Source organism: Rhinopithecus bieti, unplaced genomic scaffold, assembly GCF_001698545.2.
Source record: "Rhinopithecus bieti isolate Rb0 unplaced genomic scaffold, ASM169854v2 scaffold_6547, whole genome shotgun sequence".
Classification (NCBI taxonomy): Eukaryota; Metazoa; Chordata; class Mammalia; order Primates; family Cercopithecidae; genus Rhinopithecus; species Rhinopithecus bieti.
The window spans coordinates 201,331-224,557 of NW_016805133.1; the positions used below are offsets into that span (position 1 = coordinate 201,331).

At 41.8% G+C, this 23,227-nt stretch overlaps 2 protein-coding genes across 7 annotated transcripts in view; one reads left to right on the forward strand and one right to left on the reverse strand.

The window, feature by feature from the left end:
* The window catches only part of CRIM1 (cysteine rich transmembrane BMP regulator 1), a 197,358-nt gene that overhangs the window by 166,387 nt on the left and 7,744 nt on the right, over positions 1-23,227 (forward strand). For 4 of the 5 annotated variants that reach the window (XM_017871276.1, XM_017871277.1, XM_017871280.1 and 1 more), the window contains 2 exons: positions 2,201-2,422; positions 16,652-16,846. In XM_017871276.1, coding sequence (XP_017726765.1) covers positions 2,201-2,422; positions 16,652-16,846 — 417 coding nt within the window. The remainder of the gene's footprint in view (positions 1-2,200; positions 2,423-16,651; positions 16,847-23,227) is intronic. The other variant, XM_017871279.1, reaches the window with a different exon arrangement.
* FEZ2 (fasciculation and elongation protein zeta 2) overlaps positions 8,553-23,227 on the reverse strand; it is a 69,663-nt gene continuing 54,988 nt past the window's right edge. The window contains exons 9-10 of one of the 2 annotated variants that reach the window (XM_017871281.1): positions 8,933-9,015; positions 8,553-8,739 (exon numbers count right to left, since the gene is read on the reverse strand). In XM_017871281.1, coding sequence (XP_017726770.1) covers positions 8,987-9,015 — 29 coding nt within the window. In that variant the 3' untranslated portion in view covers positions 8,553-8,739; positions 8,933-8,986. The remainder of the gene's footprint in view (positions 8,740-8,932; positions 9,016-23,227) is intronic. The other variant, XM_017871284.1, reaches the window with a different exon arrangement.

Below are 23,227 nucleotides of genomic sequence, written 5' to 3' on the forward strand. Positions count from 1 at the left end.
AAAGCATGGCAGAGAAGAGAGAGGGAGGTAGAAAATAAAAAGAATAAAGGAACACCAGTGAAAACACTGGTAAAGATCAAGTAAAGGAGTAAACATTTGGAAACAGAAGTGTAAAGAAGGGGGTCTAGAGCAGGAAAAATGAGAAAAGAGGCCCAAAGAAGGGAGATGCTATGAGTAAGATTCCAAAAAACAGTGTCGGTCAGGGTTGGATCAGGAACCTCCTGCCTGGTGGAAGGAAATCTGCAGACTACCTCGGCTCCAGCCCTCATGCCATCACTGCCAGCATATGCTGATGCCCTCTGGGTTCTTTCCAGGCCTCGGTGAGAGCCCTGCAGATTCCAGGCTATTCACTTCACTGTCATTCCATAGCTTCCTCACTGCTGTTCCTGCTTCCTCTTTTCAGTTTTTAGACACAAGGTTGGAAATGCTTGCATGAGCTAAGTTAACGTAAGTCACAAAAACCTCACGGAGATTTGCAGGGCATATTGTGAACAAGAGGGTGTTGTACTTATTTCTAGCCAAAGCAGAAGTTAGCACTGGTCAGTCTCTTGAAGAAGAAATTATCCCTAGACATAGGTAACCACAAAAAGGTCATTGAGAAAGTCATCCTATCTTGCCATCTCTAACCTATGTGGATGGGATCTGTGGAATCATATCTGAAATCGGACCTGGAGTACATATGGAGCCATGGAACGAATGGCTGTTCTTCAACTTATGCCTGCTGCCTTTAGGACTAGTCATAGGAGATACAGTTACCCAGTTTAAAGGAGAGGGTATGGGCCGATCCCATTATGCTGGCTTCTCTGTCTCTCGGAGAAGGTCGACAATGAAGTAACTGCCTTGGTCCTCAAAAAGGCCCTTCTGGTCACATCCTGCTTACTGGCTGCAAGGTATATTCATGAGGTGGATAGAAGGAAAAAGTGGCATGTAGAGCTTCTGGATCATGTGCTAACTACATGTCTCAGTTGTTTCTGGTTCTTGGCTAAAAATAAGAGTTCATGAAGTTGGTTCTGGGAAGAACAGACGACATCTCTTTCGATTGTGGATGCATTGAGAAAATGTGGCCCTCTTAGAGGTTTGCTAGGTAGGGCTGTCGTGGCTGTGTCTAGACTCTTGAGTGGTGAAGTTGATTGGAAGTGCTCTCTTATCAGTGGGATTATGACATTTCTAAACTAGAAACCACACCCACTTACATTTTCCTTTCTGATATCTCAGTCATATTGCTGCCTGAAGTTACAGTTTTCATTGATTTTAGTGGAAACCAATGCCCAAAGTGATATCTAGATTTTCTGGTGACATTTTCTGTTGCAAGTTGTAAATAGATCTGGGGACTTTCAGGTCTCAGTCTTTAAATAGCAAAGAAACAGATGATTTGCACATGATTTCTCTGTGGTTGCATCCTTATGAGTGATTAAGATTTCTTATCTTTCAGCCATTAATGTGAATTCCTGAGCATTGGAATGTTGCACATAGGTGGGTTTTGGTAGTCTGGTATAATGAAAATTTGTCTGAATATTGATTGGTCAAAACTGCATGTGGCCGTAAGTAAGAAAAAACCCAGCTACAATTTTTAAGTAAATAGAGGTTTATTTTACATATATGACAAGACATTTGGAGGCAGATGTTTATCAGCATTGATTCAGTGCCTCGTTGGGGTCAAGGCCTTTCTCTTCTGATAGGGGTGTCACAGCCGTGATCAACACACTCCTATCAAGGCAGGAAGAATGTGGAAGGATGATGGCAGAACATATCTACCCTTCTTTGAAGAACGTGAAAGCTTTCCCAGAAATCCCCTCGTTAGCCATTACATCCCATTACCTACAGCTAGATGATGGGGCCACCCCCATTTCAAGGGAGCCTAGGAAAGCAGGGAACAGATTGTCCCATTTACTTACATGCATTGTAATCGAAGTCCTGGGACTACCCCAAAGAAAACCAGGATTGCATTAAGCTAATGAAGAAAGAGTGGATGTTGTGTAAGCAACTAACAGAATAACTGTGACACCTCTTTTTTGATCTTTGTTATTTTGTTTAAAAATTTAAGACCCTTCCTGAATCAGCCTTTCTGATTTGTTACTGTGTCGTTTATTCAAGGAGGCACCCAAAGCCATCATGACTGGGTGTGCTTTGAAACACACTATGTTGCATAGTTGCTGGCCAACAGCAGCACCTTTGCTGACCTATATGTTCATTTTTCCAGATCAACCTTTTCGGCCTTCCTTATCCCGTAATAACAGCGTACCTAATTACTGCAAAAATGATGAAGGGGATATATTCCTGGCAGCTGAGTCCTGGAAGCCTGACGTTTGTACCAGCTGCATTTGCATCGATAGCGTAATTAGCTGTTTCTCTGAGTCCTGCCCTTCCGTATCCTGCGAAAGACCTGTCTTGAGAAAAGGCCAGTGTTGTCCCTACTGCATAGGTAAGACCAAGAAAAAAAACATCTTTCAACTGTTTTGTTTCCTACTTGACATGTCACACAGACCCAGTGTAGCAACATTGAGCAGAAGAGAGGTATGGAAGATGTACTCCCAAGAGGAGGTGCCTTAAGAATAAAGAAATGAGGCCAGGCGCAGTGGCTCACGCCTGTTATCCCAGCACTTTGGGAGGCCAAGGTGGGTGGATCACTTGACATCAGGAGTTCAAGACCAGCCTGGCCAAAATGGTGAAGCCCCATCTCTACCAAAAATACAAAAATTAGCTGGATGTGGTGGCACACACCTGTAATCCCAGCTACTCCAGAGGATGAGGCAGGAGAATCACTTGAACACGGGAGGCAGAGGTTACAGTGAGCCAAGATTGCGCCACTGTACTCCAGCCTGGGTGACAGAGCAAGACTCCATCTCAAAAAAAAAAAAAAAAAGAAGAAGAAGAAAGAAATGTTCTCCGAGAATGTCATAATGTTATAGCACTGTCGTGTTCTATCAGGCTCCTTTGCCAGTTCAGGGTTTTCAATTTCAGAACTCTTTCTCCAGCCTATTTTTTTTTACAGTGTTTTGTTTTTTTATAGACAGAGTCTCACTCTGTCACCCAGGCTGGAGTGCAGTGGCTCAATCTCAGCTTGCTGCAACCTCCGCCTCCTAGGTTCAAGCAATTCTCCTGTCTCAGCCTCCCTAGTAGCTGGGATTACAGGTGCCTGCCACCTCGCCTAGCTAATTTTTATATTTTAGTAGAGATGAGGACAGTGGTGGTTTTTTCCAGATAGAAACACCATGTCTCATATTAGAGTCCACTTAGTTTATAAAGCTTGCTGCTGCCTTGAGATCAACTAAATATGACATACTAATTTAATCTCCCAGTTGTTCCTGTCTTCTGGCACTTAATGGATTCTGTTTCAGCCACGTGGTTGTCCCTGTCAATGGCTAGGCACACAGAGTGAGGCCTGAGTAACTCGAGAGCCGTCTCCTTCTTGTGACCCGTGGTGGTGATGCATCTTTGTGAGCAGAGGGTCTATGTATATTAGCACCTAACATTTGGGCCAAAACTAGTCCTATGGACATAAGCCAGATGCTGTTCTGAGGCCCAAAAGGTGAGACAGCTGGCAGTTCTATCAAGGACAGCCCCTGTTCCCTAGGCTTTCACTCTCTTTTAATGCTTTTGTATCCAGTAAAGCTCAAAGTCAAATGAAAGACGGTGACATGTCTCAATCAGGTAGTGAACCTATAATCAGAGTAGCAAATGAAAACTTTACAGTCTGTACTAATCACACATATTGTACATTTATTGTTGGAGATTTTGCATGTTTTCTAAACACAAGTCATTGCATATATCTGGAGTGATAGATGGGGAATAAAGGAGATCTGGCTACAGAGTTTTGTGGCATTTCCCATAGATAAGCTGAGGAATGATGGCCGTAACTCAAGCTCATGAGGACATCTCCCTGTCCTTGTCTTGGAACCTCTGGCCACTAGACAGGGCCACTCTGAGTCTTTGACTCTGCTTGTTGGTATATGAGATGGAAATAGCTGTTCTTAGGAATTTTACACAGATTTTCTTACTGTAATGGTCAAAGAGTAATAAAAGTTCTGTTTTAAAAGCTAAATGGCCAAAAAGTAATAAAAGTGTCTGTTTTAAAAGCTAGACCCTCTTTTAATAGTGTTACCATCCATATAATTTATTTTTCAAACCATGATGCTTTTGAGAGTGAAAAGGGGGCTGTTAATAATTCTGATGGGACAATAGTCATAGATCAGGAGTGTCCCAAGCAAACTGGATATGTGGTAGCCCTGCATTTTAACACCAGCTTCTCTGTACTGCCCATAAGCTTTCTAGCTTCTAAGTAGAGCCAAAAATATATCAAGGCATGTATCCAATTTAGTGCTACTTACTTTTCAAAGAGCTGATCAAAATTCACGCAACAAAATGGCACTACCTTTGGTGAGATCTAAATGAAAGCTACAACTAGGCTACTATTTAAGGCTGGGTAAGGGGAAAATATAGCCAATATCCCCATAGTTATATATCAAAACTTTTTTCTTTTAACTTTGTAAGTTCAGAGGTACAAGTGCAGTAAAACTTCAATACTAAAGGAAATGGTTCACAAGTCAACCAGGGATACTTGTGTCATACTTGGGAAACCAGGGACCTGGAGGTCTGAGAATTCCATGTTACCTTCAGAGGAAAAACCTAACAGCAGATCTCTCACATGTTGAAAATTCTCAGATTGTTTTGTGTAAATTTATTGTTGTGTTTTGCTACTTGGTAAATTCATAATTAGTAAATTATTCAACTAGTAAATTTGTTTTCATATGATAGATAATCATCTCTCACAAAACCAATTTAAATTCAAATTTATGAAGAGAAAATTCAAAATTATGAATAGAAACTTTCAAATCATAATATTCTTTAGTCTTCCTTTTTATTTTTTTATTTTTTGCCTTCCTACTTTCTATTCCAATTCCTGCATCATTTAGATTATACATTCTTCATTGGTGTAGGAAAAAAAGGACCAGTTTGGCTCAAATTTGTGATTTTGATTTTAAGTTGGACTGCAGCACTTTTGCTAAATTGTAGTTCATATGAGCTCATAGTGGTATAGTGGATATTTTGATTCTGATCTATCTCTCTCCACAACTCCCCTCCCTCTCCCAAACTGATGCATGTGTAATTTTATCGTATAAACCTATGACTTACCTTCAGGGGACCATGCTGGGGAGACTTAACATTTAATGAACTATAATCGTGTGCCTTATTCACTCGTTCATCTTAATAATTTATATGTGGTGGTGTATTATTGAAATAGTCATTAAGCTGTCTTCTGTCTGCATATTTACTTTGCAAGTAGCCTTGTTAGATAGGCGTTCATCCTTTCTCTTCTAGCCCTGCTGTGTCTAAACCTACGAAGTCAAGTTCACGACTATGATATAGGGATTTCCTGTCTGACTCTCCAGTTTGCATTTGGGCTTGTTCTCTTATCAACTAAGAGGTCCTGACTTCCAGCCAGCTTGGTCCCTATATAAGGGTGCCAACCCTGGACAGCACAAGCCACCCAAAGGCAGTTGCCAGCTGTGCTTCATTGGCAGAGCCTTTATCACCATCCAGAGATCACTGAGCAAAGGAAAAACATGGAAACACGGTCAGGCGGCATGTCTTAAAGCACCCAGTTGTTTGTCCAGTGGGCACCAAAGACCAGTGCTTACATTGTTTCCTGTTTTAGGCTTTCTCAGTTTTAACCCAGATTATCGTCTATTCTCAGGATCTTGTGTATCTCGCTGTTAGAATGTACAGACTATCTCACCCCAGCCTACAGTGCTGACCTCACCTTGGCTGTAGGGCTCTTCCGTGGATGAATGTTCTCCCTAATTAGTCAAATACAGATCTCTAAAAACCTCAAACTCACAATTAAGGGACCTCTTTTATTAGTGATCAAAAAAAAAAGTTTGCATGTGAAGTATCCTTTGTTCCTACTGTAAGAAAAATGAAAAGTGGTGATTCTACCAAAAGTAGTTTTCTGACTACAAGTATTTGTGCTCCTTTTGTTAAATTATCAATTCACTAATGTGCAATGATAATGCTTCTCTTTTGATGTGTGAAGGCCTCATATTATGTGTGCTAATTTAATAGGATATGTAATATAGACATAATTAATAGGATTGATGATTAATTCTGAAAAGTGAACAGCTTTGTCTGGTTTCTTATAATACCCATCATTAGGGAATTCATTCTTCTGCTAGAAAGAAACTAAATAGTAATTACCCATTCATTTTAATGGAACATCTTCTGATTCCCTAATTGTTTTGTACTTTGGCTTTCTATGTAAATACATTCAAACTTAGATTTTATTCTCATAAGCTGACTATAATGAAGGCTTAAAGGATGAAGAACAAGAATCAAAAGTTGACAAGTATGAATCAGGTGGAGATAAAAGGTCTGAGGGAATTCTAATGGGTGAAAAGAGATTTGATATGTGGTTCCTTGTAAACAGCAGATGCCTCTGTTATGACATGCTTAGCCATGCAAGAGCGTACTGGTTTCTAAAGCATCCCATGGCCATTTCACTGATTACATGTTACATGCCTTTCTCAAACCTTGCCAGAGCAAAAATTATTTCAGTGCTTCAATGAAGTCTTTATTTCATGACTTCAAGGAGGATAGCAGACAAGTACATTAGCAGCCCTTACACCACACCACTCATGTGCCTGTGGGAATACTCATATCCCCATATGAGCCCTGACCACATCACCCTTGCTCTGATGTTCGTGTTGGTGATACTTCTGCCCATACTGAGTACCAGACTCTGGCAGCTTCTGGAGGGGGAGCCATGAGTCTTTCAGTAGAACCTCCCTGTGTCCAGAGGTCAGTCATTCCTGGTCAGATATTACAAAGAAAGAGTACAACTTTGATCATAAAGTCTATCTTAAGTTAATTTCCAGGATTTTCAAGCCCACTTCACTGCTGCATCATACCTGTTGGCTTTGGAAGTCAAGATGCTCAGGTATGTCCCCCAATTAACCCACTCTAGGTGATCAGGACCGATGTTGAATAAATAGCTCATGTGTTGGCCAAGTCTTAAGTGTTAGTAGGTAGAACATTGTTTTGAAAATTATGACTTGGCAAGTATTTGTTTGTACCTGTGTATTTTAGAAGATATTTCAAGGTCAGATTTTTAAAGTCATTTGTTGGCTAGAAATTATTGAGTCAGTGTATCTTTCTCACTTTAGAAATTTGGGATAGTTTGTGTTTATTATATATAATATATATATTTACTTATCTGTACGTTATATAAAATAAATACAAGTACATATGTGGCTCATAACTTCCATGTGAACTAAGTTGAAATGTTCTGATTACATGCCTTCTAATCATCTAGTATCATTGAAGTGTTTTTAAATGTCATATATCTGTAAGGATCTGTGAAAATGAGTTCTATTATAGGTAGATGGTACACGAAAAATTTCTAACAGGTTGTATTAATACCTCTGTATGATTAGAAGTTGGCTATTCTTACATTTATGTATTTACTAATATTTGAAGTGGGACTTTCACATGGAGCTGGCCTAGCTTGTGTTGTAACTGTATTTCTTCTCAATTGGCTGTGATACTGTCACTGTATAGTAATCTTCTCCATAGTGATCTTCAACTAGCAAATGATTAAATAATCTTTAACCTTAGTAGGGAAATGTCTATACCTTATATCAAGTCAATCTATTATACATTATTCCTTTTTCTTGTATTCTGTTTATTTAAACGTAACTCTGCTAAACTGGTATCTTAAGAGATATATAGCATCTCTTTGGAACATCTGTTGATCATTGTGTATTTAATTCAGCCCAAGAGTCAAATATAGTAAATATTTAATTCAGGCATCTTTAAGCTATACAACCCATGAAACTTAATGTTATGCATTTTGAAACCATAATGATACGATACTGCCCACCTTCATTGGAACATTTTTCACTGCTGCTTCTCCAGTGTATTTTATTAAAATTAAAAGCTTCTGCACATTGGAAAGAGAACTTCCCTTGGAACCAGAGCATTATAATCACAGCTTTGTCACATTCTAGCTTTATGTCTTGGTGATCTGATGTAACCCTAGTTCAGTTTCCTCATCTATAAGGTGGCAGTAATAATATTGTCCTGAGCTTCACAAAAGTGCCAAGAAAATTAAATGACATAATGTACATGTGCAAAAATACTTTATAAACAGTAAACACAATTTAAGTGTAGATAGATTCAGTAGAATTGCTGCTCTTGTAACAGATTGCAGCTGATCTGAGTAACATTATCAAATCAATTCTAGTATCTCACTGTTAAATGTAGCAGCTGGCTTTCTACAAGAGAAATGCCTGGATACAACATCTCAGGGATGAGCTTTTGAAGGCCAAGAATATCTTAGACAATGCTTTGGCAGTGTACCTCATCCTGCCTACTCTCATCTTAAAATAGCCCATGCCCCTTTGGTCACTCCATTGTAACCCAGGTAGAAACAGTGTGCTTTCTGTAGCTCAGCTGTGTTGCGACAGTGCCTTGCCCACAAACTGCACTGTTCTTTCATACCTCTAGACATTATCAGAAGAGAGAAAATAGGGCTCATTTATTTTTGTTTATATTGAGAGGCTAGTCGCATTTGAAGAGTCTGAACTTACTGTGCATGATCCACTGTGATTCCTGGGAACAGAGTACGTGGCATTTATCATCAGGGCGCACCCTCATAGGGAGGAGACGTATACCTCCTGCACATTCTTCAGAGCTATCAGTTGCTGTGGCCCTACACGGAGGCCCAGGTTGTCACAGTTAGTGCTAAAAAGATTGAAACGAAAGATGAGAGGTGTGATTTAAAAGAAGGGGAAACAGGATGATTGTCTGTGTGTTGTTTAGAGAGTGTAAGAATGAAAACATTCTGGTTGTCATGCACCACGCTAACTTTGGAACTGGTCTAAAGTTATCACAACAAAAATAAGCAATGTTTGATTTCAGTTTGTTTGGGTCTTACCCTATGCCCTGGGAAGCAACTGATCTTGCTTCTTCCGCAAGCAGCTTCCTCTTCTCACTTCAGTATCCTTTCCAGGCCTCCGGCTGTGTAAACAGAAATTCAAGTTGTTCTAGTTAACTTAGGGAAAACCCCTAAGCCAAGTAGTCTAGGTGTGCTCCAGCCCCACATTCTTAATTTAAAGAGCTCTGCTACACGGAAGAGAGGCTGCACTGCTATTTCCAGAGAGATCCAACAGCTTCTGCCTTTCTCTTATTTCGGTCCAGGAGGCCAAACCTGATTTTGTACCCTGTAGTGGTCAAGGATATGGGGGAAGGAAGACCCCTATCACGGAGGGCCCACCCTCTGGAAGCTGCTGGCAGAGTCTTCTTAACAGGGCTTGGACTGTGACCAGATTAAATATCTTCTGTAGGTGCAGAAACTGGCCAATCTGGAAGGTCCAATGGCTTCTACATTAAGGTTTTCTTAACAAGATGGTATACCCCAACTTTTACATAGATTGCTTCTTTTAAGTCCTAAAAGAAGTTGTATTTCTTCCTCCGTATTTGGGCCACCTTGATCTTTAGTTGTTTCTGCCTGCCTTTTAAAATGACATTTTTACATTTCCAAAATGATTTCTGTGAATAATGTCCATGTACCTTAGACGCATCTTGGACTGTAGGCCCTACTATGACATGAGACCACATTTAAAGTTGAAAATAAAATGTTTCCTTCAACTACTATCCATGAAGTGCTTAATCAACCCATAACAAATGCTAACACAAGGGGTAAGCTCTATTACTGAAAACTTGTGTCCTCTTTGCATGCACTGGTTCTCAGCCAAAAGTGACTGTGTTTACTAATTTGGTGAGATTTCTTTTTGTAGAACTAGGACTTAGAAGTCTGAGCAATCACCTCTTTCTTTCTAGTATGTTGAAGAAATCTGATAGGCTCTTTTAACCTTTATAAATACACTTGCACTTCCTGTCCTAAGAAATAAATGAAATAAAATAAAACAAAAATGGAATTCTAAGAAAAGCCTTAAAACTGGCCAAATCTGCTTTCACAGCAATTAAGGTTGAGGCAGTATGGAGAGGTAGGAGTCAGCTGACATGACAGCATTTACCTTATTTTTTTTTTTTTAAACAAAGATGGATTAAGATCAGATTTTTTTATTGGAAGCTAAAAGTTATAAAGTAAATACTCAAAGATTTAATTAAATCAGTAAGCATTTGTTGCATTTTTAACCAGAATTCTTTAATCATTTCCTGACAGAATTACTATGTATTAGATCTCTGCCGCATTGAAATTGTCTAGGCCCCTGCATCTGTTTTAGCAAGACTTCAGTTGAGTTCCATCTTTTCATTCTTTTACAGTCTGTAAAGGCCTGGTGAGTCAGCGTATTGAAAATCAGTCATCATCTTCTGTCTAGGAGTTCTTAGTGGCCTGTACATTATTTTCTCAGATTCCTGCATCATTACAATTTTCATGTGTTTTAAGTCTCTTCTTTATGTTTTTTAAAAAAACAAGTGAAACCAGTTTCTCAAACAGGAGGTGTTCACATTCCATTTATTCTCCAAGTGTGGAGTTGGTGCCCACCATGTGACTGACAATACAGAAGTGAAGAGCACATGACAAGCCAGGGATTTCAGGGTCTTGTTAGAAAGTGAAATGGAAGTGGTATTTTATTTCTTTGTGGCTTAGAGAGGGCTGTAATGCATTGTTACAGGTATAAACTAACATTTTAGAAGTACTTCCCCTATTCTTGCCCAGGTCAGCTATGTCATTGATAGTACTTGGCTGCCTTTTCTACCACTCCCTTTTCTAAATCTTATGTTACCCATAGTATACATGGCCCCTTTGTATGCCTGCCTAAATGACTTCACTAAAGTTTTCTGTAAATCCCTCAGACCTCAAACTTAAGAACCCAAACTGAAATCTCTTAGCAGGACCAGCTGTCTGTGCGTCTTTTCCAGACACTGGGCTTATCCATTTGGATATGGACTCCCACAAAGCTGACAAGACCCTGTGGGTGCAGGAGCATCTCCTGAGGACCAAGGCCTTGAATGCCTTTTTCACGTCAGCATCCCCAACACTTAGGGTGACACTCAGAGGGTCTTGATCTCAATGTGTGGAAAGAACAAATGCCCCCGTTATAGTACTGTGTTGGCTTGTTTTGCGGTGAGACTTATTCTGAGATCAAGAGCTGCATTTAGCTTCTTGGCCACCAGGATCCCAGAGTAAATTACTTTTCAGGACTCTAAATAGTACCAGGAGATTTGAAAGAACTGATGCAATTTCTAAAGCAGCCTGACTTCCTCCCAGGAAGTTACTCCCACACCAAGACTCTGACTTCATGACCACCAGATTTAGAAATTGAAGTATCTATGTAAGAAGTTGCCTCCTAGGCAGAAATCAAGAAATCCAGCTATAACATAGGTTAGAGTCCATTTTGGTTTTTATATCCTTCCACAGAGGAAAGGGGAGGGGAAGAATCTGGAGATGCTTTTTTTTTTTTTTTTTTTCCAGAGGCTCATGTATATCCCACATCATGGTCAGTTTCAGAGCAAGGGCTGTGCCCCCACCTTGGTGACTCCTGGAACACTAAATTGGATCTTTGTAGAGGAAGAAAATAACACAGTTCTAGATTTTCCGTAGCTGTTAATTAGTTTTATGGCATAATTAAAATAGCTCAAGAGTAAAACAAAGTCCAGCTTTAACAGCCTGTTAAGGCTTCTTTTCTTATCTTGAAAAGAGGTAAGATAATGAAGTTTTAAACAGTTGAAGAAGTTAACTGGAAAGGAATTAACATTTCAAGGCCATGCCGCTTCTTCCTCCTCTTGTGATACCAACCAGAATTGAGGGAAAACAGGCAGCGGGGAACCCACACTGAATTTTCCAGACTCTACCGCTGAAAGACATTGCATATTTCTATTGTAATCACATGTGATGCAAGATAATGTTGCTCATATTGGAGTCCCAAAAGAAAGGATGTTTGTCTGAGCATCCCATGAGGTAAGCAACCCCATGAAGGACCCGCTGCAGCCAGCGAAGGACTCCAGGTCCCTGACGTAGTTGATGGCAGAAGTGAATCTTTATTCTCTTACGGCGACTTTGTTTCTGAAAGAGGCCAAAAGTCATTTCAAGCTGAATCTGACAGATAAGATAGAGGCCAGAGCTAAGGCAAATAAGTAGCAAAGCTGATCTACACCAAGGTGTGACTGTGAAACAGTAACCTTCTTCTCTGCACGTTTCAAAATGGGCCCTGGATGCCATGGCAAGAGGAAAATTCCAAAGCTGTGTGCAGCAGCGGCAGTACCACTGGAACACGTTTACAGCCTACCAGGGCTGCTTAGAAGGGGGTCATGTTTATTTGGATATATAACCCCTGATTTGTTTGTTTTAAAAATAAACTTTATTATGTTAGTGTCGTACCTCATGTTTTCCTTGGAACATTCTCCTCTAATCCTCTTTGAGAGAGTGGGAGGGAGAGATTGTGAGGAGAGAGAGAAGTGTTAAACAGAGATTTCCTAAGGAGGACCAGGAATCCTGAATTACCTAAATAACCCACTTCATTATCTCCATTCCTTGGTAGCACTTGATATCTTTGAAGACAAAGATAAATTCGAGTCCCCATTTTCAAGAGTCAGTGAGCAGTAACAGCTTGTTTGTGTGGCACTGTGATTGATCCTTGTCCGGGCAAGTGGCCTTTCCACGGGTTATCCGGCTTGGCACATGACAGACAGAGGTGCTGGTGGACTGTGGAGCCAGACCCGCTGTGGTTCCCCTCCTCGCCCTGCCACTTCCTAGCTATGCATCTTGGACAAGTGACTTAATCTTGTGCCTCATTTTTCTGTGGAATTGAAACAATACCCTGTCCCACTGGTCAATGGAGATCAAATGGCATTGACATAGGTAACATGCTTAGCACAGGGCCTGGTACATAGTGGGCATTCAGTAAGTGGAAGTTATGATTATTATTAGGTATCAAAGAACAAAACTTAATTGTCAGAATAAGCAAACCAGTTGGAGTAATAAATGTAACCTTTAGAGTTAAATGGCACAACCCTGATAGCCAAACATAAACTGTTTTGGTTATTTTTAGTTGGATATTCCCAGTCTTTATTTCTACTTCCCTCTTCAGGCTGAGTGCTTAAAATACATTTATATGTAGTCTCAATTAGATTATGCTGTTTCCCCCAAAAGACTACAGTGACTCTTAATTTAATTTATAGAACCTTGAATTGCATGGAATAGCCACCACGTCTCACTTTAAACCTGGTAGCTTCCAAAACTTCCTGATGGCGTTTTCGCAAATGGGTCCTTACGTGTCACTGAAGGAGACAGTGTATCTAGGAAAAGAAATGAGGATACTGAGCAAGGTGTGGTGGCTCGTGCCTGTAATTTCAGCACTTTGGGAGACTAAGGCAGGTAGATGGCTTGAGGCCAGGAGTTCAAGACCAGCCTGGGCAACACAGTGAGACTCCATCTCCACAAAAAAAAAAAAAAAAAAAAAAAAAAAAAAAACCTAAAAATTATCCAGGCATAGTGGTGCATACCAGTAGTCCTAACTACTCAGGAGGCTAAAGCAGGAGGATCGCTTGAGCCCAGAAGTTCAAAGAGCTATGATTGCACCACTACACTCCAGCCTGGGCAACAGAGTGAGACCCTGTCTCTTGAGAAAAAGAAAAAAGTTACTGACTTTCCCATTGCCTCCAAGGCATTCAGAGTGATTGTTCTTTCTCATATATCATTTTATAAATATTCTTTTAGGTAGTGATCTCATACAGCTGCTGAATGAGTATTTACATAAACCCTGTATTATGCTGTAGCTCAGCATTTGATCTTTGATATTTCTTCTGTGGTTTTGATACATCAGCTGAAATTATTCTACATAGGTCAGTATCATTCGGAAAACACCACACGTCATGGCCAGGTGCTTTAGGTCCAGGCTCAGTCTAAGTTCTTCCCATCATTATTCTCATGTGTGTGGAGAGAGGAAGGGAAGGAAGGAAAGAAGGAATGAAGGAGAGAGGGAAAGAGGGAAGGAAGGGGAGAGGGGGAAGGAAGGAAGACAGGAGGGAAGGAAGGGAGGGAGGGAAGGTGAAAAGGAGAGAAGGAAGGATGGAGGGAGGGAGGGTGAAAAGGAGAGAAGAAAGGATGGAGGGAGAAGGAAGGAATGTAGATAGGTGAGGGAGGGGGAAGGAGAGAGGGGAAAGGAAGGAGGGAGGGGAAAGGAGGGAAGAAGGAGGGAGGGGGAAGGAAGGAAGGAGGGAGTGGGAAGGAAGGGAGAAACGGGGAAAGGAGATGAGGGTGGGGAAGGAAGGAGAAAAGGAAGGAAGGATGGAGGGAAAGGAAGGAGGGAGAAGGAAAAGAGAAAAGGAAGGAGGGAGGGAGGAGGAGGGAAGGAAGGAGGGAGGGAAGAGGAAGGGAGGGAGAAGGGAAGGAGGGAGGGAGGAAGGAAGGAAGGAAGGAAAAAAATAATAATATAGACAGTATAGACCACTGCTTGACCTTGAGTCAGAAGAGTTATGGACAAGATAGGATGAGAAGTTTCACCTCCCGTCTGATTTCTTTGTACAGTAATACTGTTACTCAAATTTTATTCAGTGATACTCCATTGTATGGACCAAGGTTCATATAAAATATAATCAGTGATACTGCTTAATGAAACATTGCTTCCTTTCATAAAGAATTCTCAGCAAAATAAACTCTAAATTTGATGGCCAAAACTAATGTCCTCAATGCAGTGTGTTGGCTGGAGGTCAGAGTACTACTTAAATTCGGCTCATTGGATGATTCTGTTCAGCCAGTTTGACATGTGCATTTTGGATACCTTAGTGAAGCTGCCTCCTTTAAGGATTCCATGTTATCAAGAACTTCTGTCATGAGTTTCTTTTGAAAGTCTCCAAATGAGTTTTTAGCCTAATAATTAGTGTGCCAGAAGATTTCTGTGCAGCCTCTACAAACATCGGGAAGTGCATTTTTTAATAGATACTGAAAGATTGATCTCTAATTACAACTAGAACTTTCCATGATTACTTGACTTAATGTCCCTTGTTGAACTGTAGCCAGCAGTAATGAGAAAAATGATAGAAGTTGTTGAGAACATAAGAGATGAGGCACTTGACACTTGATCTCAGTTTCTTCTTTGGGCTTGCTTCTAACACTCGCCAATGGATTGAGATTTATATCTATGGAGTAAAAATTTTACAATATTAGGCCATTATTAGTGCGGTTTATAAAGGTGCATATGCTTGAGTAGAGATGGCCTAAAGTATGTGGGGGGATGTGAGTAGGTATATACAAATGCTACACTATTTTGTATAAGGGACTTGGGACATGAGCGTCTTTGGATTTTGGTATTCATGGGGGTCCTAGAACCAGTCTCCCAAAGGTACCAAGGGACAACTGTAATTGGTAAGAAGAAAACGTAGAGACCACAGATCTGTGCGCATTTCTCTCTGTGACCTTCCTCTGGAAAAGCTCAGTCTGAAGCACAGACTGGGTCTTCAGAGAGAGCCACTTCCAGCTGCCTTAGAGCACTCGCTGCAAAGCTTGGGGCGGCTCAGAGAAAATGGGGCTCCTGATGCCATTATGGGCTTCTCATTGTGCCCTGAGATGTCCTGGGTTCTGTTTCTTGTGTCTGTTCAATGAACTCTGACCCTTCAAGAGCTTCCCAGATGCTTTCCAGGAAGAACCCTGGGCCCTGGGGACGACTGCCTTCCTAAGGAACTTTCCTTCTAGATGTCTTTGTAGTTTTTCTTAAGTGACAAATGGTGAGTGGTGCTGCTTTTAGAATCTGAACATAAAATGTCCCTGGATCAGTAGGTGTCATCTAGTTATCAGTCTCGCGCTCACACCCTCGCCACTGGGTTTCGATTTGCCCCATCTCTGCTTTGCTGCTGGATCTGCTGGTTCTTGGGGCCTCACTCTGAACCACATTATTGTGTGCTAGAGGGAAATTTCTGTGTGTGAAATGTGGCCACTAGGGAGTCAGTAAGTTCGGGTACACCAGAAAAAGGCGGTGAGTCCCAGAGAAAGGAGCCTTCAAGGAGAAGGTTGGAAGAGGGAGGAAATGAATGTGACAAGGGACAATGGGAAGAAGGAGCAGAATATTTAAACTGTAAATCCCTGTGTATACTGTATAGACAAATAGCTCTTTTTTTTTCTCAAAAACCACAGTTTTCTGGGGGAAAAAACGGATTGCAATGAAATGAAGCTGGTTTTAAAGTAGAAATGCCCTTGTGATGAGAGAAATCTACGCGGCATCCCTGGAAAATGAAGGAAGTGGTTGTCTCGGTGCCGACTCCCACTCAAGGGTTGCAGAGGAAACCTGCTAGTTCCCTGTGATGTTGCCATTATCACTCTTTACCATTCCCCTGTATTGTTTACAAAACAGGAACTTCTTGAATCCATCTCTGTAAATAAACTCAGCTGGACTTTTTATCAATCTCTTTATCTCTTTCTAGATGACAGTCTAAGGACACTTATCTAACGGGTACCATTCCCTGCCGGTTGTTGTAGTGACCACCCTGTGCTGGCCTCAGTGGCCACAAGATGAGAGCCCTGAGGGTCCTCCTAAGAAAAATGAAAGACTAGGGAAACAAAAGTTTCACCAAATTCCAGAAATCCTCAGGCATACTGTGATTATACAAAGCTATTCCCTTGATCTCTCACGTGTAATAAGATCGTGTGCATTGTCACATCAGCGACTCCACCATGTGCTGTTCTTTTCACTAGAAGACACAATTCCAAAGAAGGTGGTGTGCCACTTCAGTGGGAAGGCCTATGCCGACGAGGAGCGGTGGGACCTTGACAGCTGCACCCACTGCTACTGCCTGCAGGGCCAGACCCTCTGCTCGACCGTCAGCTGCCCCCCTCTGCCCTGTGTTGAGCCCATCAACGTGGAAGGAAGTTGCTGCCCAATGTGTCCAGGTATCTAAGCCACCATCCTTCCATTTGTCAAGCTGTAATGTTGATTTAAGATGAAATCAAAGCAGAGCTCGACCTGCTTCCTCTTTCATTAGTTCACATGGCCCAAGTAGCGTGTCAGGCCCAGTTAGCACTTCCCACCCAAAGACCCTATGGGTAACTTGGAAAACCATGACCATCCAGATGAGGGGCAGATTTTGGTTCCATGCCAGAATTGCTCTGGTTCTTTTCTTCTCATTTGCATTCTCTAAACTTTAGTATAACCAAACCTGTTGATGACACCTGCCCTATCAGAGTAGCACAGTTTTAGTGCAGTGTTGGACTAGTCTAGAGAAGGTGGTCCAAGATGGGACCCAGAAGGGAAGATGCTTAAGAGCCATTACACTGTGAAAATATATTAGAACCAAAGCGGAAGACCTGCGTTTAAAGAATGTAGTTCTGGTTCATTCTTTTTTTAGTTCATCAGTTCCAGCCAGTACCCATATTATCCATGCAGCCCTCTCCCAAGCCCTCAGCTGAACCTCTCATCTCTTTCCACACATAACGCAACCCCTGAGCATATCCCAGCTGGCTGTTTTGAATCCCTGCACCTGCATCTTTCCCCACGCCCCACTCTTCATGTCTGCTGCATTATCCATCTCATAGTTTCAAACCTAAGTCCTTCTCAGCTGCCCAGAGCCTCCCCTAGCCCTTCTCTTAGTTTCCACGTCTGCACCTCCTGCCAAAACTATTCCTCTTTCCCCTCCGTCTAATCCCAGAAGTGTAAGACCTGAGCCCTCTCCATGGGGACTGAACCCCTAGACACACAGATTTCCCAGATAGTATAGACCACACAGACCCAAGTGAAGGCTCACTCTAAGACTTCATTGAGGTCCTGAGCGAGTCAAGAGCTTTTCTGTCTTACCTCGATTCTCGTGTTTTCTCGCAGCATTATATTAGAGAACCTTGTTCTGTTCAATACAGGGAGCTGGGAAGCATGCCAATTCAGAAGTGCATCTGTACTATGCAGTTGTAAGAGAGGGCAGTTGTTAAACCCAAAGAGTTTAAGTGAGCTCTGCACATGTTGGCCTTTTGTTTAGGCGTTATGCAAACTATCCCCAATTGAGCATTTCTAAAAATGTCCATTTATCTCCTAAAAAGGATAGGATGTTCTGCCAGGTAAGGGGTGGAACCATTTTCAGAGCCTTCAGTTGGGTTCTCTTTATAGTTTTCCATACACACTTGCTGTGTGTATGGAAAAAAGCAAAGTCTTAAGTGTTTTAAATGAGAAGAAAAAATATGTGGTTTTCCACTGGAATTATTTTATCTAGTATATATTCACCTATGTTTCACAAGTTTCATACCAATTTCCCCAGTAATATGCTTTTAATGATATAAATGATGAAACTTGACCTTATTTATTTCACGAAGAGTCATTTAATGCCTTTTATGTGCCAAGCACTGTTCTAGGCACTGAGGACACAGCAGTGACCAAATAGCAGTGCACACGTAGCTTACATTGTAGTAGGGAGAAACCAGGCAGCAAACAGGTAAACAGTAACTAGGCAGCCACCAAGATGGGGATCAGGCTCTGGAGAAAGGCATAACAAGACAAAGAGGCTGGGGAGAAGTGGGGCAGGCAGGTTGTTTTGTATTATGTAGAATGGTCAGGGAGTACCTTACCAACAAGATGAGATTTAATGAAGAGACCCAGAATTGCAGTTCTCATGGGGAAGAGGCAGAACCTTTGGGTGTAGCCAGGGCCAGGGCCCTGGAGTGGGAACATGCTGTGCATGTTCAAGGTGCATGTTCAGGAGGAGCTGTGTGGAGGTAACTCAGTGAGCAAGGAGGAGGTAAGAAGTGGGGCAGAGAGGCAGCCACGGCCAGACATAAAGGCTCTCACAGATGAGTGCAGGATTGTATTGAGTGAGATGAAACCTTGGAAGGTTTGGAGCAGGGAGCGACAGCATCTGACTTACCTTTAAATGGGATTTCTCTGATGCTGGGTTGAACATAAGACTGTGGGGCATGGAGGTCAAGAGTGAAAGCAGAGAGATCAACTTTGAGGCTTTTTTAAGAATCCAAGTGAGAGATGACAGTGACTTGAACAGGGTGGTAGCCGTGGAGGTGGGGAGAAGTGGGCAGGTTCTGACTATGCCATATCAGTCGCATCAGTAGGAGATTTGAATATATGTGGGGAGTGAGTGGGAGAGGAGCCAAGGATGACTGCGACATTTTGGTTTGGGGCATTTTTAGCTTGAAATACTCAGCATCAAAGTGGAGATAATGAATAGACAATATCTAATCTGGGGTTCAGGAAAGAGATTGAAAGTAGATCTATAAATTTGAAAGTTGTCAACCATAGTTGGTTTCTAGTCTCAAGGTTTTTAAGCCTTGAGACTAGATGAGATGACCCAAGAGTAGGAATAAATAGAAAAGAAAAGAGAGCGCAGGACTGAGCCCTGAGACCTTCTAACTTTTGGAGATTGAGCAGGTACAGAGGGCCTAGCAAAATAAATAGAGAAGGAGCACCAGGAATAAAGGAGGAATAAAGGAGGAAGCCAAGAGGGTCAGTGACATGGAAGCCAGGTGGAGAAAGGGTTTCTGGTAGGAAAGAGTCAACAGCTGAATCAAGCGCCGCTGTTAGCCAAGTAAGATGCAATGTGGGAACTGACTTGTGCATTTAGCACTGCTGTAATGAACTTCATTCACAGAAGTACAGTGGTGGAGGCAAAGTCTAATCAGAGTGGTTTCAAAACAGAATGGGAGAGGTGAATTGGATTCACCTCTCCCATTGGGAGTTATGGTCATGCAACTCTCATGCAGACCATGCAAAGTTCATGACTAAGATGGACTATGAAGTTGAGTGTCCTTGGAGGGTTTCACAGAGAAAGGACGTGAGCTAGATTTTAAAGGACAGATGTGCTCTCTTCATTGGAGTGAAGAGGATAACCTGACCAAGACCTGAGATGGGAAAAGTCAAGGCCGGTGCCTCTAAGGTCAAGGCCAATGCCCCTAGAGCAGTGAGCTCTAGTAGCAGTAGGTAAGGACAGAAACACTAGCTTGGCCAGGATTTTTCAGGCCTTAATTATCAAATGAAGAGTGTAGATTTTGTTCTTCATAGGGAATGGGAAGGCTTATTTTTGAGCAGCTGAATGACATGATCACAAAGGTGTTTTGGGGTAACCTTTGTGTAATGGGGTGGTGCGCAGGAATGACTAAAGCAGAGAGAGACCAGAGGTCAGGACAGCTGTAACATGCACTGCAAATGTCCTAGGTGTGATAATAAGGACCCAAATTCAGGTAGTGGTGGTAGAAATAGAGATAGATTCATTCTCCTTGGTTTGTGAGTTTCATAAGAGAGAGTACAGATACTGCTAACATCCTTGTTCGTCATTAGAGATTTCTCCAGTGACTTCTCAGTTAAGATTTACTGTTGGGTTGAAATTTAATTTCTGTTGATTAACTCTCCTTTCTGCATCTGCTGTATTCCTGATGAAACATTTTTCCATCTTTAAGCAATATTGCAATCAGTTGAGCTTGTGCCACCTTCTGTTTGATCCAGTATGGGCTGCCAGGAAGGCTGGATTCCTGTCCCATTCTTGCATTGGTTCATTGTGTGATCTTAGTCAAGACTCATCACCAAAGTTTCAGGCTTCCATTTCTCATCTGGATAGCACATGCCACCTCCCAGAAATGCTGTGAGGATTATACCATCTCAGAAATGATGGTGTGGGAGGGAGCACTTCCCAGTCTGTCCAGCAAGAACCTTGCTTTGTCCTTTAGACATTCTGAATATCCTCTTTCTTTACAAAACACTGTCCACCTTCACCATATTTGGATAGGCGTACAGAACCTGTGAGCTGTTAGGTGATTAGCACCTGTCTCATTTTACAGAAGAAACTGAGGCTCAGGAAAGTTGAGAGTGTTATCCAAAGTCATGCAGCTGGTTATCAGAGGATGAGACCCCTATTCCTAAATTGACCTCAGGTTCCATCTCCCAAAAAAATGCGGACCTCAGCTTGTGAGCACCAGCCACCTCGCCCCATATTCCAGAAGAGGACATTTTTAAGGAAGGCAGCTCTTAACAGATGACCAGATGCCTCCGAAAGTAAAATATATCCCCAGTAAATTATCTTGAGTTCCTCCAAAGCTCAGATCAAGTATGAGCACAGGCGTGATTGTGACCATGTGCCCATGATCTTTGTGGCAGGGCTGGATGTAGCTTTTTGTAAGTCGCCCTGGCACTGTCCATCTGCTATGCCAACAGCTATAAAGGGCTCTTGTAGTAAATACCAGAAGGGTTCTATTTTAGAGTCTTGGGTAGAAGGCGGTCTTTAGCCATGGAAGAAGGCCTGGGTCTAGGCGTGGAAGCAAATAGCATTCCCACTTCTTTTTGTTTCAACAAGCAGTTTTTTAACTAAAGAATTGTTCTTTTTGGCAAAACTGCTCAGAGGCAGCTTCCCTTTTATGTTCAAATTAAAGGGAAATGACTCTCTTCCCTTGGACTTGAGGACTGTGAACTGGAGCTGTGAGTGTTTTGTGATAAGGAGGTGTGGGTGGATTTTAATCAGAGCTGAACTGAGTGGTGGAGTGAGCTAATACACAGGACAGCTTATGAGCTGCTGGAAGTAAGAAGTAGCTGTCAGGCATCACTCATCAGGAGAGATCCATGGGGGCCAGGATTGGTCTCACTCAAAACTGTATGCCCAAAACCAATGCCTGCCATGTAGGAAGTGCTCAGGAAATATCTGTTGAACAAATGGTAATACAGTTAATCACTGAAGGAGACATCCTCCTTCACCATAGAGCCTTCTAACTTTCCCTGCTATTTCCAAGTAGAGCCCCTGTGGGAAGAGGACTCACTGTCATGCCTCAGCTTGGTGGAGTTTCACCTGAAATCTATCCATATGGAGGGTCAAGGCAAAATAATTCCAAAGTTACTTCTCTACTGCTCTCACTCAGGAAAAGGCCTGAGGTGGAACTCAATCAGTCCCAGCTCTGGGGCCTCTGCAGAAGCTTTGACTACTTAGCCATTGACATTCACAGGTTTGGTGGAATCGGTGTCAAGTTCGCCCTTTACACTGAGGCCTCAGAAACCAGTGGCAGTTTGGCCCCTGTTGTCATAGGAAGGCTCAGTGTGAAGCCCTGGACTAGGCAGGGGAGGGACAGAAGGGTGTGTGACACTGAAAGGTGTCAAGTAAATGGCAACGTGGCTTTTCTGCCCATATTCACCCAGGAAATTCATACCACTTATGAGAGCTTTTCAGTGGCTGGATTAAATACCATCCCCCTACACACACACCTCCCGGAGTCACCTAGTCCAAACCTACTGAATCAGGACCTGGGAGAGTCAGCACATTTTCTAAGCTCTTTGGGTAATTCTGATATGATTTTTAAAAATTTGAGAGTCAGTGGTTTGTGCTTAGGCCCCTGCGCCTGCAAATGGTAATACTTTCAGTAACTTCTATTTTTAATTCTCAAGTTTGCAGGGATGCACTGAACCTGTGGAAACTATAATTGTTCCCAGTTCTTTTTATGTCTAAAGGCTTTATAATATAACTAAGAAAGCAGAAGACTATTCTTGGAGGCAGCAAGAAAACTTGGGCTTTGGAATCACAGAACTGCATTTGAATCCCAGCTCTACCACTTACTAAATGCGTTTGAGCGATTTAACTGAACCTCTCTGGGTTTCTTTCCCTGGCTGGGTACTTAGTTAACTCATGGGGGAACCTTAGCAAGTACTCTCTTTTCTGTCACTTGCCTCTTCTCTCAAAGTCATCTTAAGGTTTACTTCTCAAAAGCCTGGTAACTTTGAGACAGAAAACAATCACTCTAGCAGAGGGGATGATTAATCCTGTTTTAATTTATATACTGTATATTTTATGTTGGTCTAAATTAGGCAATGGTGAGTATTTAGGATCCTACGTGTTGAGTAATTGCTTTGTAAAAATCAGTGAATAATATGGCAGGATCTGGCCGACAGGAAATACGTGCATGACACAAACTTTTATTGTCACATTTTGAAAACAGGTTCTTAACAATGAATTGCTTTAAAATGTGGGGCTAGTTGTCATCAGCTGGATAAAGTATAAATATAAAGAAATATTTGTAGGAGCTGAGAAAAGCTCTGATTTTTTTTTTTTTGAAAAAAGACCTGATATTTGAGATAAATAATATTATTCTCAGTTTGTTTTATGTTGTAGTATACCTATCTGATCAAACTGGAAAATGTAAATATATTTACCGAAGATCAGTTTCTAATCTAAATGGTTCTAGTGGTAACATAATGGACATCTGAGACTTACACTCATGAGGTCTCCCTACAGTCTGTTCCCATGTAGGGGAAGAGAGAGGAGAGGAAATGGCCAAGAAGTCCATAAGAAGTGGACAATGCGTTAACTT